This window comes from Danio aesculapii, chromosome 5 (genome assembly GCF_903798145.1).
Source record: "Danio aesculapii chromosome 5, fDanAes4.1, whole genome shotgun sequence".
NCBI lineage: Eukaryota > Metazoa > Chordata > Actinopteri > Cypriniformes > Danionidae > Danio > Danio aesculapii.
Genome location: NC_079439.1, coordinates 40,993,365 through 41,012,359, shown reverse-complemented (window position 1 = coordinate 41,012,359; position 18,995 = coordinate 40,993,365). Strand labels below are relative to the sequence as shown.

The following is an 18,995-nucleotide window of genomic DNA, read 5'->3' as shown; positions in this document are numbered from 1 at the left end:
ATTGTTGATAGTTGTCATGATGTTAATGTACACACAAATGTGCTAAATATGTGGCTGCACTTATTTTAAATGGTCCCCTTTAAACATTCTCTTAACTATAAGTTTAAATTTAGGTTAAACTTGTATACAGTAACTATATGCTTGCAACATGTAGCTAACTCTTACTAGAGTATTAGTGTTGTATTAGTAGACTGTCAAGTTAGGGTTGGTAAAGCAAGATCACATCCCAGCAAGTTTTTTTTGTTTTCAAAACACATCTAATAGATGTCCAAACATAGCCATCTTGGCTAAAACAAGGCTAAATTTGGTGAGTCGGTACAAATGTAAAAGATGTCTAACAATAGCCCAAAAATGGACTAGTCATCAAATAGACAGGAAAGAATGACTACTGTGCACGTTCATTCATTCATTCATTTTCCTTTGGCTTAGTGCCTTTATTCAACAGGGATCATATTAGCGGAGTGATCCACCAACTTATACAGCATATGTTTTACATGGCGGATGCCCTTCCAGCTGCAACCCAGTGCTGGCAAACATCCATGCACACTCATTCACACACATACACTATGGCCAACTTAGCTTTTTCAATTCACCTATACCGCATGTCTTTGGACTGTGGGGGGAAACCGGAGCACCCGGAGGAAACACACGCCAACACGGGGAGAACATGCAAACTCCACACAGAAATACCAACTGGCCCAGCCGGGACTCAAACCAGCATCCACCTGCTAACCACTGAGCCACCGTGTCTCTCACCCACCTCCCCCCACCCCCCGTACACATGTCGAATGATAATTTTTTTGACAATTATTCCCTGGTTCTGTCGATTTTCTTTGCCAAATTTAGCCTTGTTTCAACCAAGCTATCTACACTGTAAAGAATGCTGGGTTCCACATTTGCGTTAGGGCAAACTAAAGAAATTAAGTGAACTAGTTTTAGTTTTTACAAATTTATGAGGATTAACATAAAACAATTAAGTTGTCTTAAAAAAACTCAAGAATTGAGTTGTTGCAGCTCTTTTAAAATAAGTATATTGAACAAACAGCAAACATCATTTTTGAGTGTATGTATGGGCGTCTACTAGATGTCTTTTAAACACAAACTTGAGTTATAGCTTAGCCATTTAAAGGAACCATCAAAATTAAAAGCTTAACAGATATACATTAAACCGTTTACTCAAGTGTTCTTTGAGAGTTACACACAGTCAACCGCATATCTAAATCAAAGTGTAACCCAATATATTCTCCCCAGATTTTGATACTGCCTCTCCTGTGCTGTGTGAATCAAAATCAGAAGTGGACTTCACAGTTAAGGCTGTGCTGGTTGAAGAAGATGAGGAAGAAGAAGAAGATGATAAAGTAGAGGTAGAAGAACCAGAGGAACCTTCAACTTCAGATATCAAAGTCAGCACAAACTATGAAGAAACGGTAAAAACAGTAGCAGAGGAAGTGGAGAGTGAGGATGAGAAGAGTATAATCAGGCCTCTGGTGGAGGTTGAGGAGCAGGAGCAGGAAACCGTGTCTGAATCTGAGGACGAAGGAGACGCTGAGGAGGAGTCGCCTGCAGAATCACAGGACATCCAGAACACTAATGCGGAGGAGCATTTACAAGCTGAAGAAGACAGAAATGTGGTCTCAGATGATGAAGCTGAGGAAGATCTACCAGAGAACCAAGGTGATGGGAAGACACATGTGAATGCAGAATGCTTCTGTGGTTGGGATGTCTTTGATATTTATCTTGTTGTGTGTTCAGAGTTGTGTGTGAACGTATCTGAGTTTGAGCTGATGACTGGAGAAGATGAATTTGAATGTGGGACACCGCTCAACGGGACAGGTAATGAGCTAATTAGACACAGCAAGAATTCTCTTTGTTTCTGAAATTACTAGTTAAATTACTAGAAATTGGTTACCACTTGCACCACCGGCCTTTTTCCGCTCACACGGCTCTTAGCCCTGCACTGCTTGCTGCAATGATTTTTAAAACAGCATTTAATCACTTCAAATACCCTCTCCTTTATGAACAGTATTCTGTGAATAACCATTTGAGTTAATTAATGAAAATAGGAAATTAGTTCTGATGAGTGAAGATTCACAAACTAAAGCTGCGGTCACACTGCGCTTTTCTCCCCATAGACTTCTGTTCATATGCATGTGAATGCGTCAGACCAGAAACGCAAGCTTGTGCGACAGGTTTTCGTGGTGTGCTGCGTTGGAAAATTTAAGCTTGGTGAACTCTGACCTGCTAAATCGCATCACATGTTTGCGTGAGACTAATCGAAGATCAAAACATGGACCTCTCTGTACAGAAATTTAAAACATGGAACGACAGCTTGCTTTTTAATGTCTAATCATCTTGTTTAATCCCGCCCCTTTTCGCACCGCTGTACTCCAGAACTTCGCATGCTCAAACTCTAGTGTGACTGCAGCATCATTTCGAGAGGAGCATGTGATATGATTGATCGCAGCTGGTCTCTCAACTGTAATCATTAGTAAGCCAATCAGATTAATCCAAACTCACTGTAATTAGCCTGTCTAAAATTACTCCCTTATCTTCATTTTCCAAAGAAACCATCCCCATCCACCCCCTTTTTCCTCCTTTACCAGGGGGAGCTCTTGAAAACTACCTGATCTACCCCCTTACATGCTCATTGACCAGACGGGAACCCTGGGCTCAATTATCTCCGAGCTCAGGGTTCTCTCCCAGGACAGCATGCCAAACCTGCTATTATTATCAAGCAATATCTAAGTGTGAACTCTTGAAATATAGATTAAAACACCATCAGAAGCTTTTTGACATCTGCAAAATCATTTGACATAATCGGGTAAGTATTTTTGACAGGTCGAAAAACAAAACTGGCAAAATTAATTAAAATTGTTATAATTGAGATAAGTTGATTTTATGATTACAGGAATTCAAACTTATTATTTTTATTTTTTATTATAAATTATTTTTAACAATGATTGACTCTGTACTTTAGATGGAAGTAGGCATTTTTCCAAACTGTCCCTTAAAAAAATTTGTTCACCCAAAAATAAATATTCTATCATCATCAAAACAAAATAAGATATTTTGAAGAATGCTGGAAACCAGATACTGATTTCCATTGTATTTGTTTTTCACACCATGGATGTCAATGTTACCAGTTTCCACCTTTCTTCAAACTATCTTCTCTTGTGTTGAAGTTGACAGAATTTTCATTTTGGGGTGAACTACTCCTTTAATTGTTCTTGTAAAATGACAATTAATTTGATAATGTGCATGTTTTTAAACCAGCTGCGCTTATTAAGCCAACACTGCATGTGCTTGTGTGAACTTAAAGAATTGTTTAATAGTCATCCATCAGCGATTGACTCTATACTTTTAATGGAAGTAGACATTTTCCCAAACTGTCCCTTAAAGAAATTAGTTTACCCAAAAATGAAAATTCCAAAATCATCAAAACAAAATAAGATATTTTGAAGAATGCTGAAAACCAGTAACTTATTTTCACAGTAGTTGTTTTTCATACCATGGATGTCAATGTTACCAGTTTCCAACTTTCTTCAAACTATCTTCTTTTGTGTTGAAGAAGACAGAATTTTCATTTTTGGATGAACTATCCCTTTAAGTCATAGGTTTCAAACTTAATTCTTGGAGGGCAGCAGCTCTGCACAGTTTTTCTCCAACCCTTATCAAACAGCTGATCCAACTAATCAAATTGTTCAAGACTACGAGAGACTATTAAGCAGGTGTGAGTTAGATGTGGTTAGATGTGGTTGGGCTGCGGCCCTCCAAAAATTGAGTTTGAGACCATTGCTTTTAATGCAACACAGAATATAGAATTTAAAGTTGATGTGACTTGAGTTTTTAGGTATTGAACTGAAGCATCTGGGGTTTTAACTCCACTACTTGTGTTGTGTGATGCTTATATGAATGAAGAATGGTTTTGTTTTCAAGTAGAGGACGTGGATGTATCTGAGCACAGCACACCTGAGCGCTACTGTTACACCGTCAACCGTGAGGAGGAAGATGAAATCCAGACGGAGGTTTTAAAAGAGAATGGCGAAGTACATACTACAACTGACATGACAAATCATCATCGATCTTTATGCGATAAAATATTTTACATGCTAAAACATGTTTTTCCTTCACCCTCTAGTCATCACCAGAAAGACTTCTGCGCGTCAGAGCTTTATACGACTACCAAGCAGGTTAGTGTTACTTACTTCAAGTGGGGAATAAGTAAGGGATTACATCTACCAAAAAAGAACATTTGATGATTATGTCTGCCAGGCCCGTATTCAGGGGGCTTCAGGTGGTTAGGATCACCCACCCCTTACTGACAAAGGTCCAGAATTTGTCCTATACATACTCATTTGTACTATTTTGACTGCTATGCCATAATAAATAGTAAGAAATAACCCATCAAAAAAGTCATTAAGACCAGACATGATCCTCTGTCTGTTGTCGCTTCATTGTGACTTCTGTTAATCAGTTTTGGCCAGTGCTAACAAATATCCAACATCCAGCTGTGCAAGAAAACATACAATCTGGCATAAGAGAAGTCTTGTTTCACTACCGTATTGTATTTACATGGAGAAAAAACATTTTACAAGTAACTTATATTGTAAATCTTGGACCTTATCCTTGAAACAATACATGACCAATAAAAAAGACGTGAAGCACCAAAAGCGGCCCATAGTAAAATTAATTTGAATACTGTTTTGGCTGTTGTTGTTATCCATGAATTTTTGAATGTACTTTTTACATAAAAGGCTAGAAAAATCATGAAGATCTACATTATTATTATTATTATTATTGTTATTATTATTATTATTATTATTATTATTATTATTATTATTATTATTATTATTATTGTTATTATTATTATTTTTATTATTATTATTATTATTTTTTTTTTATTATTATTATTGTTATTATTATTATTTTTATTATTATTATTATTATTTTTTTTTTTTATTATTATTATTATTATTATTATTAATATTATTATTATTATTATTATTATTATTATTATTATTATTATTATTATTATTATTAATATTATTATTATTATTTTATTATTATTATGGTTAATAATATTATTTTTAATATTATTATTATTTTATTATTATTATTATTTTTATTATTATTATTATTATTAATATTATTATTATTATTATTATTATTATTATTATTATGTTTTAATTATTATAAATCTGACTGAGGAAAGTTGAATATGCTGGCCAGTTTGTTATTTGCCTAATAAATGACAATAGACTACATTTTTTACTTTAAAACTTTAACAGATTCCTTTTTTTTCTAATGATATATGATGTAATAAATTTGTATTTTAAAAATAAGCACTTAATTTATATAGCTTTTTTCTAAATCTTTAGGATAGTACATTAAAAAGTGTGGTTATGCTGACCATTCAACAAGCTAATCCAGCTAAAAAAAAACTGCTTAAAATGTCACTAAAATGCAACATTTAAATTTCATAATTAAATAACTGCAAAAAGTTCCACTTTTGGAGAAAAAAAGAGCCACCTCTTTCACCAGGCTGGCTCCTGGCCTATACGCAGTCCATTGCCACTCAAGAGATTTAAAGGGAGGATTTGCATCTGATGATAGTGGGCCATTTTAGACTGTCCAAAATCCATATTTAGGCAGCATAAAAGCTAGGGCTGAACAACATATTGAATTGAGTGATTTAATACAAAAGTACTGTATCTCTGTATGCTCGTCATTAGCACACTCTTGGAAAGACTGCTCAGCACATCAGGCAAGTTAGCTACATGTCAACACGCATCTCTGAAACTAAATAGAGTGAAACATGCTGGATTTCTTGTCCAAAGCTCTTTACTGAGGGCTGCTGAAATATGACCAGGCAATCAAAAAATCTTATGAAAGCATTAAGACAGCAAAGAGGTGACTCCATGCTGTGTTTATGGTGATCGGATTATTCTTATGCATTATTTAGCATGCTATTGCATATCATATTTTTCTCTAATGTTGTACAGCCCTACAACAAAGCAAATCGGTAACACTTTAATTAAAAGGGTTGTTGATAAACCTTTATAATCATGACAAGACACATCAGCTATATATGAATGAAATGTATGCATCCTTGTGACAACTGTTGAGTGTTGTTCACTCAGTTGTATCATTTAAAATGCAAAGATGGCATTGTTTCATAAGCAAATAGTTCATAACATGTCCATCCTGACAACATGACATTACCAAAATAACATAACTTGTCATAAACCTGTCATAAACATGATTGTTATGAGGCCATTGTAACTGTCATACATTTTATAATAACATCATTATCACTACGGTGGTAAAAATTAGCTAAATATAATTAAATGTTAATAATGTTGTTCTAAAATGATTTTACAGAGTAATAACACTGTACTGAGGAATTTATTTAGTTCCTTTGAAAAAATATTTATGACAATTAAATGTCTTTAGGTGACGCGGTGGCATAGTGGGTAGCACGTTCGCTGCACAGTAAGAAGCTTGCTGGTTTGAGCCTCAGCTGGGTCAGTTGGCATTTCTGTGTGGAGTTTGCATGTTCTCACCATGTTAGTGTGGATTTCCTCTGGGTGCTCTGGTTTCCCCCACAAAGAGTGTGTATGAATGAGTGTCTATGGGTGTTTCCAAGTGATGGGTTGCTGCTGGAAGGGCATCCGCTGCGTAAAACATATGCTGGATAAGTTGGCGGTTCATTCCGCTGTGGTGACCTCAGATTAATAAAAGGACTAAGCTGAAAAGAAAAGGAATGAATGAATAAATGTCCTTATGGCAATCATGTTTATGGCAGATTTATGCCAAGATATGTTCTCTGTTATCAATTCAAAAAAACTGTCAGTTTTGACAACAAACATTAATGGTGAGCAGGAGGAGTCTGTTAGTTTGTAATAACTCTCCCCAAACCCTTTTCCCCAATCTTTTTGAGTTAAATGCCTACTTTACTAAATCCAATCAGCTCACAGTAGAAAAACAAGCCACACCCACTGTTGTGTCATTTAATATTCTGTTTCTCTAGGAACTGTGTGACAATATGAAACAAATAACAATCGCAGCTTCCGGTTCATGGGGACTTTAAAATAACATAACTGATCGTACAGTATAGGTGCGTCCCAAATTGCATACTTACGCACTATTTTATGCCATTTTGTAGTATAAATAGTGTAAGTAGTGCAGTCACACTGAAAACTCTAAAAAGAATGAGTGAATGGTGAATGCGATTATACTCATGGCAGGTATTATTTGGTAGTTTGGTCATTTATTTCACTAACTTGGCAGCCACCACATGTCATCTGGGAAACGGTTTGAATTTCTGCTTCATAAAAAACATTAGTGCTCCATTAGCGACAACACTACATACATAAACTATGCTGTTGACTGTGCAAGTGCATAAGTACATAGTGTATAGTGTGCCATTTGAGACGCAGTTTATGACACTCAATGTCAGTTGTCATAAGCATGCTTACAATTTCCTTCATATTCATGACATGTCATATCATGATTATAAAGATGTAATGACAGTCTTGTGAGCACCCTATTCAAGTAAAGTGTTATCAAGCAATCCCCAGTTGATAAACTCAAGGTTTGAGGGAGATTTTCATACTCAAATAGCAACATAGTGATGTAAAAAGCATTATAGGACTCTGAAGTTAAAGTCATACACACCTTGAATAGCCATGGGAGAGTAAATAATCCAGAAATATATATATATCTTGGGGTGAACAATCCTTTGAAACCTCTCTCTTCCCTACAGAGGATGACACTGAGCTGTCTTTTGAACCTGGTGACATCATCAGCGATGTGGAAACAATCGACAAAGCGTGGTGGAGGGGCTGCAGCAAAGATGGACGCCAGGGACTTTTTCCTGCCAACTTTGTAGAGACCATCTAAAGACTTCTCAATTAAAGTTGGTTCCTCTTCCCCTTTTCTCTTCACCAGTTCTCAGGGACTAAAAACATAAAGCCCCGTCCATGAGGACATAGCATGTGCTCTGAGACTAAGAGTCACAGGAAAAGGGTCTGGAAGTGAAGCGTTCACAGGCAGAATCCGGCCAACAATCCTTTACAAGCAGCCAAAGTCCACAATGGAGCCTTTCATGATCGTCCACTGCAAGACTGAGGAGGATTCTCACACGACGCCAGCTCAGATACTGATTCAGTACACTTTCTGTTACACAAATTATCACACACTTTACATCATTTATTTTTTTACACACGGTTCTTACTGTTATCATTACCAAAGGTGGTGGAGCTGTCTACTGAAGAACAGATTTCAGTTTATTAATCCAGCTTACACAGTCACGAATCAGCTGACCCTGAATATAGAAACTTTTTTACTGTCTTACCAGTTTGATAATGTAGGTTATGTAGCCGTTACATGCCATGTGTTTTGTTTTTTTAAAGCAGAGATGTGTTTACAGCTGTTTGAAAGGCCGAGACCAAATGTAATCAAAGCTTACGGCTTCATGTAGAAAATATTGCTTAGAAACAGTGCTATATTTAAATTAGGACTATTTTTCAATGTAATACAGAGAGATGAATGTGCAAATGTATGCCTTTCTTCCAGATGTCAAATCTACGAATCCCTAATCAGAGAATCTTTCAGAGCTCTGCCCTATAAAACATCCATTGTTTTACTTTGTAAAAGAGCACAAGCCAATATCTAAATCTTTTACTTCTTAATGGAGAGCCGAAAGAATTGTTTAGGAAAAGAGTGAGACCTGATCAGATTTCAAAATTCCTCTCGTTTTGTAGCTTATACTCTATCCTCAAAATTGTATGTACACACTTTTTCAAAATAAGATCAGATCTTTAAAAAACTGGGTTTTATTGATATAAACTAGCCTAGCAGAGAGGATAAACCATAACTAGTGGGTCCCGACATTATCTAGGACACTATGCTATGATTACAATATTGTGCCTTAGCAAACAGTGCTTTTGTATGTATGTTTCTTTATTTAACCAGATTTCAAAAGTTCACACTTAGCTGATGATTGATTGCAAAGCTTGTTTGGCATGCTGTCCCGGGAGAGAGCCCTGAGCTCATAAGATCATCGAGCCCGGGGCTCCCTCCCGTTTGCAAGGCGAGAGGGGAGTTTAAGCTAAGGTAGATCTTGAGAACTTTCCTGCTGTAGTAGCTAATGAACAGAGTGATTGCTTTTAAGAGATAGCTACTTATTAGGAGCATGTCTATGGTGCCAATTTGGATTAGTCAAATAACATAAGTTAAGCATGTTTTTGGACAGTGAGAGGAAACCGGGGAACCCGGGGGAAACCCACGTGAGCACGGGGAGAACTTGTAAACTCCGCACAGAAACCTCGGCTGGTTTGGTAAGAACTAGATCCAGTGACGTTCTTGCAGTTAGGCAACAGTGCTAACCACTGGGCCACTGTGCTACCCATCTAGGAAAGGAGGAGGAGTAGGGGTGGAAGGGGGATTCTTCAAAATGAAGATGGCTGTTATATCGAACTTAGGGTATTTATAGTGGCTTAGGAATCGTCTGATTGGTGAATCATAAATTGGATAATGCGGGACCAGCTGCAAGCAATCATAAGCACGTAATCCTCTTGAAATTAGGAAAAAAAAAATCACTTACAAGGGTGACTTGGCCAAGAGATCTGCAACCCACGACCTATGAAAAATAATAATAAAAAGTAAAGATACAGATTAGTTATTCAGCTATACCACATTACAATATGTTAAAAACACATATGTTGAGAATTGGACTGTTGTTGTTTGTTATAAAGGATAGAGTGAAATGACTTGATTGGGATGAGCTCAGACATTTTTAGTTTAGACTGAAGAGTATTCCTGGATGAGGGGGGGAGCATGACTAAAGGCTCGCTTCCCCATTTCAGTTTGAACCCAGGGAACAGTCAAATGATAAGATTCACTTGAACGTAGGGCATAGTGATATTAGACACCAGTTGAATAGAACTTGGCAGCCATTACATGTTTTTAAATATTCTGAAACTTGTCAGATTTAAATTCTTGCGTATAAACTATGGTTCAAAAGGTTAGGGTCTGTAAGATTAATATTATCATTTAAGTAAATCGCTTCTGCTCACCAATTCTGTACACTCTCAGAAATAAAGGTACAGGCTCTGTCACTTGGACAGTACTTTTTCAAAAGAGACACATTTGAGGAGTTCAGATGCAGAAACCTCTAAGTGCCATCTGTAATTTTCTTCTACAATGAGCATTTTTCTAAGCCTCATGTTTATGTTCAGTTATTTCATGTTTAAAGCGATGACAGTAACTCATTATTTACTATAAAAGTGACATTTCTAAAACCAAGACATAGAAGCTTGAGAAAAATGGAAATATTAGAAGAAAATTCAGATGGCACTTAGAGGTTTTTGCAAACTCTTCATTTGCTCCAAAGACTCTAGAATACACCTTAAAGGTACTCTGTTTGTACCCAAAGAGTTCACAGTGGTACCTCAAAGGTGCATATTAGTACCCAAATGTACAGATGTTACCACTTCAATATGTTCCCTCTGCCGCCATTCTTGCTGTCGCCGCAGCAGTAGTAGGTACGCCTGCAACTTTTGACCGTTAGGTGGCGTTTTAATCATAGATTTTTCAGCTTTGCCTTTCACAATGCTAGATAGGACGGTACTGTATGTGTACCTTATGTGATGTGATGTGTTCAATTAAAATGCCATTTTGTTTGGTTGTTTTGGTTTTCTTAGTAATAAACATGCTTTTACACACTGTAAAACCCAAAAACGTTAGGGTAATTCAAACCGTCTGAGGAAACGTTCAAAAACTAATCCTAATGAGTACTGTGAACTTAATCCATTTCAGTAAAAGAAGCTATTTGAGCTCAGTAAAGCCCAATAAATGAAGAGAACTCAAACCAACTGAGTACTGTAAAACCCAATAAGTTAAGGCAACTCAAACCGCTCAAAACTGTTTGCAAAAAACCATTTGAGTTAAAAAAATGAATCTATATGAGTACGGTGAACTTACTACATTTAAGTTAAAGTAATGAGGTATTTAATCATTACCTTCAACACTGAGTTCAAAACTCTTTTCAAATAAGTAAAATTAACTTTTAAGTAATTTTAAGTTAACCACACTCATTTCTTTGATAAAAATGACTGTTTACTATACAATATGCTCTGCACTGTATGTTTTAGGAAGGACACAATACAAGGTGAGAAGCATAACCCTAGGCTGCAAAAATTAAGCAAATATAAGAATTAAGTTCTTTACCCTTCATAGTGCCCTATTAAATTGCACTGGGGTGAAAAGAATGTTCAATTTCTACATTTTTAAGTTGACATTTAATACCAAAAGAACTTCCTTTGACCATACTTTGACCATCATAACGATGTTATAACCTCAAATCTTAAATGTGCGCACACTACAAGATATGAAAACCGCAGCACAGCACACACTATAAGATATTATTAAGATTATCATGCCCAATGGAGCACATAAGCTGATTGCAGTATAGCTTGCTTTAACAATAATTATTATTTATTATAGGCTAGGTTACAAATATTTGACTAACTGCCACTACACTGTAAAACCCAACAGTCATCTTTATCAAATGAAATGAGTGTTATTCACTCAAAATTGACTGAAAGTTAATTCTACTCATTTGAAAAGAGATTTGAACTCAGTGTTGAAGGTAATGAGTTAATTAAATACTTCATTACTTCAACTTAAATTAAGTTCACAGTACTCACATAGATTTGTTTTTTAACTCAAAAGGTTTGTTGCAATCGGTTTCCTCAAACGGTTTGAGTTGCTTTAACTTATTAAGTTTTACAGTACTCAGTTGGTTTGAGTTCTCTTCATTTATTGGGTTTTACTGTGCTCACCTTGCTTCATTTACTCAAATGAATTAAGTTCACAGTACTCATTAGGATTCATTTTTACACAAATGGTTTGTTGCAGTCCTCAAATGGTTTAAGTTACCTTCACTTTTGGGTTTTATAGTGAACATGCACTCAAAATAGGTTCCCTTTTGCATAGCTATTAGAGGCGGTTATGAAATTAAATAAATGGGCATTATGGACCCTTCAGGTACAAATATGTACCGCTTTGAAAAGGTACTTCTCCAGTGACAGCTCCTGTACCTTTATTTCTGAGCGTGTATACGTAATATTGCGAAAATGATTACATTAAAAAAATAACTGCTTTCTATTTTGATTTATTTAGTGTCTTCAGTGTAACATGATGTGGATTTGGTGCTAAAAAAAAACAACAACATTTCTTTGGCCATTAATTATCATTGCCAAAACTTATTTTAACCCCCTTTTAACCCACATTGAATTAATTAAGTTTCCTATCAATTCAAATCAAGTTTGCTTAATAAACGTGTTTAAAATGCATAAAAAACCTTCTGTACTGACCAAAAACTTTTGAACGGTAGTGTATACGATAAGGCAATGTTCACTTTTGTGTAAATATGATTAAATACATATTGTTTTTCCATGTAATTTATTTATCTGAACATGAACAGATATATTTCCTCCTCCTAGCAAAGGGTTTATTCCAGGGTTTAATTTTTCAGCTAACAAAGTTTTTTTTTTTTAACATGGAAGAATCACACCAATACATTTACCCTCCTCTATTTTCCCAGTTAGCCAGTTCTTATTGTAATAACCAATTAGATGTGTTTTGTTTGTTTGTTCAATCTGCAATTTAATGCTTTGATGGGTTTGATTTGTTTCACAGCCAGTTCACTGCCTTCCTTCATTCTGTTTTGAGTCTCACAATCATTAAAAAAAGTTATTATTCACACGTGTATTAATGCATGAGATCAAATTAAAGGGATACTGGGTCAAATATCTAGTAAAATCATTTGACAAATGCACTGCAAGAAATAAAAGAGAATTACACACACACACACAAACAAAACTGCTGCATTCGCTTTTAATTAAGGTACATCTTTACAGTCATTTGTTAATGTACACGAATCTATTAGTGTCCAAAGACATGCAGACTGAAATGACACTTACCACCGGGTAAACATTCAATGTTATCTAGCAGGATGAGAGTCTCATAGAATATCGATATCTTTATAACAAAATTAATATGGTAAAGTACAACTTTAATAAAAGCACAAAATGAAAATTACAAAACTTTACAATAACAAATAATGTAGACTGAATATACAGTTTTTAAATACAAATCTGTGGCGTCTGACTGACCGAGAACTGTTCATTTTGTATCGCATCAAAAACCAGGGAAAAACCCTTCTCAATTCAAAGGGAAATGTTAGGCTGATATTTCTACACTCACAAAATGGCTTTTGCTGCTTGTTCAAACTAATGCAAAATGAGTTGAACAACACAATTCAAAAGTTGTTTAGGACAACTTAATTGTTTTATATTCAATACATTTAAATTTGTAAAATAATTCAGATGTTTGTTATAGACTAAACACAAGGAAGTCTTTTTTTTTTTAATCTAAAATGACAGATCAAACATAATACCTAAAATATTGTGCAGATGTGTTTTCTGCATCACAGTCATTTGAATCTGTTTAATATTTTTATGGCAAGATGAATAGTAACTTCACTCCTGAGGTTTTTATTGAGCTAATAACAGTACAGTAGCTTCAGTTATGGTAAATATTGCTAACACAAGTTTTCAGGAAAATTCGCAATTTATCAGAACTGGAAGAAATGCTGTGAATTTAAAAAATTGACTTGCAAGCCAACAGGGGAACAAAAATATTTTGAATAACCCATATAGAAATCTGATATATAGCATTATATGCAAATGACATAATATAACCTACAAGTTCATATTTGGAATATGTTTGTAATTCAAGTGATTGAAAAACGTATGTTCAAATATATTGGCTATAATTTCATATGTGTTCATATATTTGATATACGCTCACCGGCCACTTTATTAGGTACACCTTACTAGTACCAGGTTGGACCCACTTTTGCATTCAGAACTAGCTTAATCCTTAGGCACTAGTTTGTGGCGGCCAAGTGTTCATATCGACGTCGCTTTTTGATCTTTCAGTGTCGGCTCTTCCTATCATTGTGAAGCAGAATTCACCCACTAACAGGGAATGTGAGCTGGGATTGGACTGTCATAAGCCAGGTTAGTTTTACCTATTCCACCACATCCCAAAGGTGCTCTATTGGATTGAGATCTGGTGACTGTGGAGGCTATTTGAGTACATTGAACTCATTGTCATGTTCAACAAACCAGTCTGAGATGATTCACGCTTTATGACATGGCACGTTATCCTGCTGGAAGTAGCCATCAGAAGATGGGTACACTGTGGTCATAAAGGGATGGACATGGTCAGCAACAGTACTAAAGGTTGGATGTGTTGTGCATTCAGAGATGCTCTTCTGCATACCTCAGTTGTAACGAGTGGTTATTTGAGTTACCGTTGCCTTTCTATCAGCTCAAACCAGTCTGGCCATTCTCCTCTGACTTCTGGCATCAACAAGGCATTTGCGCTCACAGAACTGCCGCTCACTGGATAATTTCTCTTTTTCAGCCCATTCTCTGTAAACCCTAGAGATGGTTGTGCATGAAAATCCCAGTAGATCTGCAGTTTCTGAAATACTCAGACCAGCCCATGCCACTGTCAAAGTCACTTAAATCACCTTTCTTCCCCATTCTGATGCTCGGTTTGAACTGCAGCAGATCGCTTTGACCATGTCTACATGCCTAAATGCATTGAGTTGCTGCCATGTGATTAGCTGATTAAACATTTTGCGTTTACCAGCAGTTGGACAGGTGTACCTAATAAAGTGGCCGGCGAGTGTATATTGCATACATGACAATGTATATACGTGAAATCCAAATATGATCTTGCATGTCGTATATGTAATTTCAATGTATCAGATTTCTACATGGGAATGCTTGTACCGTAAATGGAAATCTAGAATACAGCATTAACTTTAAGCTGTTGTAGCTTTGCATAGACAGACCTTTACTGTGACGGCTCCACAGAAAAAGCATGATTCAATCAAAGCACACAAAACACCATATTTCATTGCTTGTGCTGATTCCTGCTTAATGTGCATTTAGATTTTGTAGTTTAAAGACAGATGTGGTTCACATTTACTGAGCGAGAGAAAGTATGTACAGTAATCCTGAGGTCGTCACAGTCGGGGTAGAAAACGTTTAATCACATTAAATCCCATCACAAACATGAATTCAAAACCTTGAGAATTCTGGACCTTTGCATACATACTGAAGCCAAGCAAAAGAGCATTTCGTGAACTACAACAGACAGAGCAGCAGATGTTATTCTTTTATTACCGTATGTTAAAGGTGCACTCAGTACTACTGTTCCTCAGGTGTCAAACAAATAAAGAATCTATTATTTTTGAACAACACTCTCGGTGAATCTAAGACTCTCTAAGAAATAAAGGTTCAAAACCTGTCACTGAGGCATTAGCTTTTCAAAAGGTACAATTTTGTACCTAACAGGTCCACATTTATAGCATGAATGTGCACATTCATTCATTTTACTTCGGCTCAGTCCCTTTTTTATCAGGGGTCACCACAGCGGAATGAACCACCAACTACTTCACTATATGTTTTACGCAGCACATACCCTTCGAGCTACAACCCAGTACTGGGGAACACCCATGCACGCTCATTCACGCACACACGCACGCACGCACACACACACGCACACACACACTCATACATTATTATGGTCAATTTGGTTTATTCAATTCACCTATACCACATGTGTTTGGACTGTGGGAAAATCGGAGCACCCGGAGGAAAGAAACCCACATGAACACGGGGAGAACATGCAAACTCCACAAAGAAATGCCAACTGGCCCAGTTGGGACTCGAACCAGCGACCTTCTTGCTGTGAGGCAACAGTGCTAACTACAAAGCCATTGTGTCATCTAAATGTGCATATTAATATTTAAAGTGTATTAATTTGTAGCTCCTAGTGCCTTGAATGTACTAAAGTGTACTCTAAAAGTACAATTGTTCCTTTAAGGTACCAAAACGCCCATGTAGGGTACCAAAAAGGTACCTTCTGAAGAGATACGGCCCCAGTAACAGGTTTTGTACCTTTGTTTCTGAGAGAGTATAATAAATGTCTTATTCTGTTAAGATATACACTCCTGTTATTAGTCACTTTCTCACACAAAACAAATGACTTACAATAAAGCATTTCTGCAACTCAACATTGTAGTTTTTTCAGTGTATATGCAAAATGACCATAAAGCACAACATCAACCAAACTGAGACTGAGCGCACCTTAAAATAAAGTCAGTTATTGAAAATGTTCATATTATGGAAATTCACAAAAGATGCAGAACTTTCTTACAATGATACAGAAACACTTTTGTTTTTGCAGGTTGGTGTGATTAAGATGCAGTGGCACTTATAAATAAAGTGGAAATCGTCAGTTGTGGCGATATTTCATTCATTCATACTGTAGTTCACAGTTTACTCTCCATGTTTGAAACTTGATTGACAGGAAAAAGGATGGATGGATGGATGGATGGATGGATGGATGGATGGATGGATGGATGGATGGATGGATGGATGGATGGATGGATGGATGGATGGATGGATGGATGGATGGATGGATGGATGGATGGATGGATGGATGGATGGATGGATGGATGGATGGATGGATGGATGGATGGATGGATGGATGGATGGATGGATGGATGGATGGATGGATAGATAGATAGATAGATAGATAGATAGATAGATAGATAGATAGATAGATAGATAGATAGATAGATAGATAGATAGATAGATAGATAGATAGATAGATAGATAGATAGATAGATAGATAGATAGATAGATGTAAATGTTGGTAACTACATTGTCTTAGTTTCATTGACCAATCATAATTGTATGGGAAAACAAACAAACAAGCAAAACTTCAAGGATATTTGGGCCATATTATGTTTTGGCAAATTACTGACTAACTTTTATGAATTGGTAAAATCTCTTTTTTTGTGTGTGACTGAAACTGAAATTGGCCTCAGATCCACCAAAATGTAGAATAGTTGCGTTTACATGTAAAATCAGGTTGGATTGCTATATTCTCTTTTAATTATATCATCTATCTATCCATATTATTATTTTTAGTTATGTTTTTGTGTCTATTCTCCTATCTATCTATAATATTATTTCTTTATTTATGGGTTTTTTTGTGAGATGGAGAGAAAGAAAAAAAGAAAGTCTTGCAGGTTTGCACAGACATGATGGAGAGTAAATGATGACTGAATTATGTCATTTTTACATGAGCTATCCCTTTAAATTTGATGGTAGTTAAATCACCACTGTTTTCGTGAAGCTCATTGGTCATGAAATACACTGCTTTTCAAAGCTTTGGAGTCCTTAAATTGTCTATTGTGTTTATATTGAGCTTTCTATTCAGCTAAAAATAAAGACAAGCATCATTTAAAAAACAAAATTCCACATTTTAGTATGCATAACCATGCTTCTTGAGCAGCAAATCAGCATTTCAGAATGATGTCTGAAGGATGGTGTGACTCTGAAAACTGATGTGATAATGCTGAATATTCAGCTATTCCATCACAGGAATAAGAGTTATGATGAATTCTTGACCCACACATAAGATTAAATTACTGCATCCCGAACAAAAAAAAACTTCTTAAATCTCACCTGCTCCAAACTGTTGAACATCCGTGTTTTTTCCAGTCTTAACATTAGCAATGTTGAACGCTCAGCAGGCATGAGCCTGACAGCACCTTCTAGAAACAGACACAAACACTGGCCAGAAGTTCAATCAGAAGATCTTACTAAACCAGGAAGATCTTCAATCCACCCAAAAACACCTGTACCACAAATCTGTCCCATAAAACAACACCACAATCCCCAAAGATCCAAACCACTGAGCATGAAGAAACTATGTGCACTGCTTCATATATTAACAACTCATTTTATTTTATACCCAATAAAGCACAATCCCCATTGCTGAAGCTCCATCAAAAGGCAGAAGAAAAAGTGAATTCCGCATGTTGCTCTCCAAAACTTTTCCAGTTTCCTCCAGGATGAAGTTGATGTTGGTTCAGATGCTACACCTGACTCTGCAGCCAGTTTCGGGGGTCCAGCTTGGCCCTCAGGTTCCTCAGACTGCGCCTAGCATTGGACGGCCTTGAGAAGCCCAGGTCTGACTCTTGACTGTTGCTACCCTCGCTGGAGCTGCTGCTGGAGGTGGAGCTGGAGCAGGACAGGCCTGTTTGAGCGGGACGGGGAGACACAGAGCCTGCGACTGGAGGTTGACAGGAGCACCGATAGCCTCCATAGCCCTGGCTGCGCAGGGTGGACAGCTTGGCGTCTAGAGAGAGGGTTCGTGGACGGAAGCGGCTTGACAAGGAAGAAGATGAATCGGGAGACCATGCTTGACGAAAACAGGGGCTGATGCTGGCGGGACTGTCACTGTCGGAGGTCAGGCTGGCGTTGGAGGACAGCAGGCGAGGGCTGCGGGGCGGTCGGCCGTGCAGGCGGGGGCTGGGCGAGCGGGGTGCCAGGCGCTGGTGGTTGAGGGGGGATCTGGGAGGATCTTCTTCAAATAAGGACATCCAGTGAGGGGGAGACCCGAGTTGAGTCCTCAGCTCAAACTCTTCCATACGACGAGTGAGGATGTCTGTGACCGTGCCGATGTCGTCAGAGGTGTCAATAACTGTGAAGGGAAACAGAAAAACTTCTAGTAGAAGAAACTGGACTGGCTCTTCTCTAAGAACTAACGGTGTTTTTCTGTTTAAAGATCATTCTGGATTAACATATATTATGGGTTTTATTTTTTGTTCTTAGCAGGTGAGCTTTTTTGACTTATTTTTGCTGTTCATAAGTATCTGTTTTTAGAAATACGATAAATAAGCTTTCCACTGATGTATGAGTTGTTAGGATAGGACAATATTTAGACGAGATAAAGCTATTTAAATATATGAAATCTGAGGGTTCAACAAAATTAATATTGAGAAAAATCAAGTGTTCATATTAAGTTCTTAGCAATGCATATTACCAAAGTCC

The 18,995-nt window shown here is 36.8% G+C and overlaps 2 protein-coding genes across 6 annotated transcripts in view; one reads left to right on the top strand and one right to left on the bottom strand.

Moving 5' to 3' along the window:
- si:dkey-40c11.2 (drebrin-like protein A) overlaps positions 1–16,162 on the top strand; it is an 84,987-nt gene extending 68,825 nt beyond the window's left edge. The window contains exons 12-16 of one of the 2 annotated variants that reach the window (XM_056458196.1): positions 1,252–1,674; positions 1,753–1,833; positions 3,940–4,046; positions 4,139–4,190; positions 7,766–16,162. In XM_056458196.1, coding sequence (XP_056314171.1) covers positions 1,252–1,674; positions 1,753–1,833; positions 3,940–4,046; positions 4,139–4,190; positions 7,766–7,902 — 800 coding nt within the window. In that variant the 3' untranslated portion in view covers positions 7,903–16,162. Of the gene's footprint in view, positions 1–1,251; positions 1,675–1,752; positions 1,834–3,936; positions 4,047–4,138; positions 4,191–7,765 lie in introns of both variants that reach the window. The other variant, XM_056458195.1, reaches the window with a different exon arrangement.
- Positions 16,163–16,570: 408 nt separating this feature from the next.
- The window catches only part of rtkna (rhotekin a), a 164,949-nt gene continuing 162,524 nt past the window's right edge, over positions 16,571–18,995 (bottom strand). For 3 of the 4 annotated variants that reach the window (XM_056458191.1, XM_056458192.1, XM_056458193.1), the window contains exon 12: positions 16,571–18,645. In XM_056458191.1, the coding sequence (XP_056314166.1) occupies positions 18,038–18,645 (608 nt within the window). In that variant the 3' untranslated portion in view covers positions 16,571–18,037. The remainder of the gene's footprint in view (positions 18,646–18,995) is intronic. The other variant, XM_056458194.1, reaches the window with a different exon arrangement.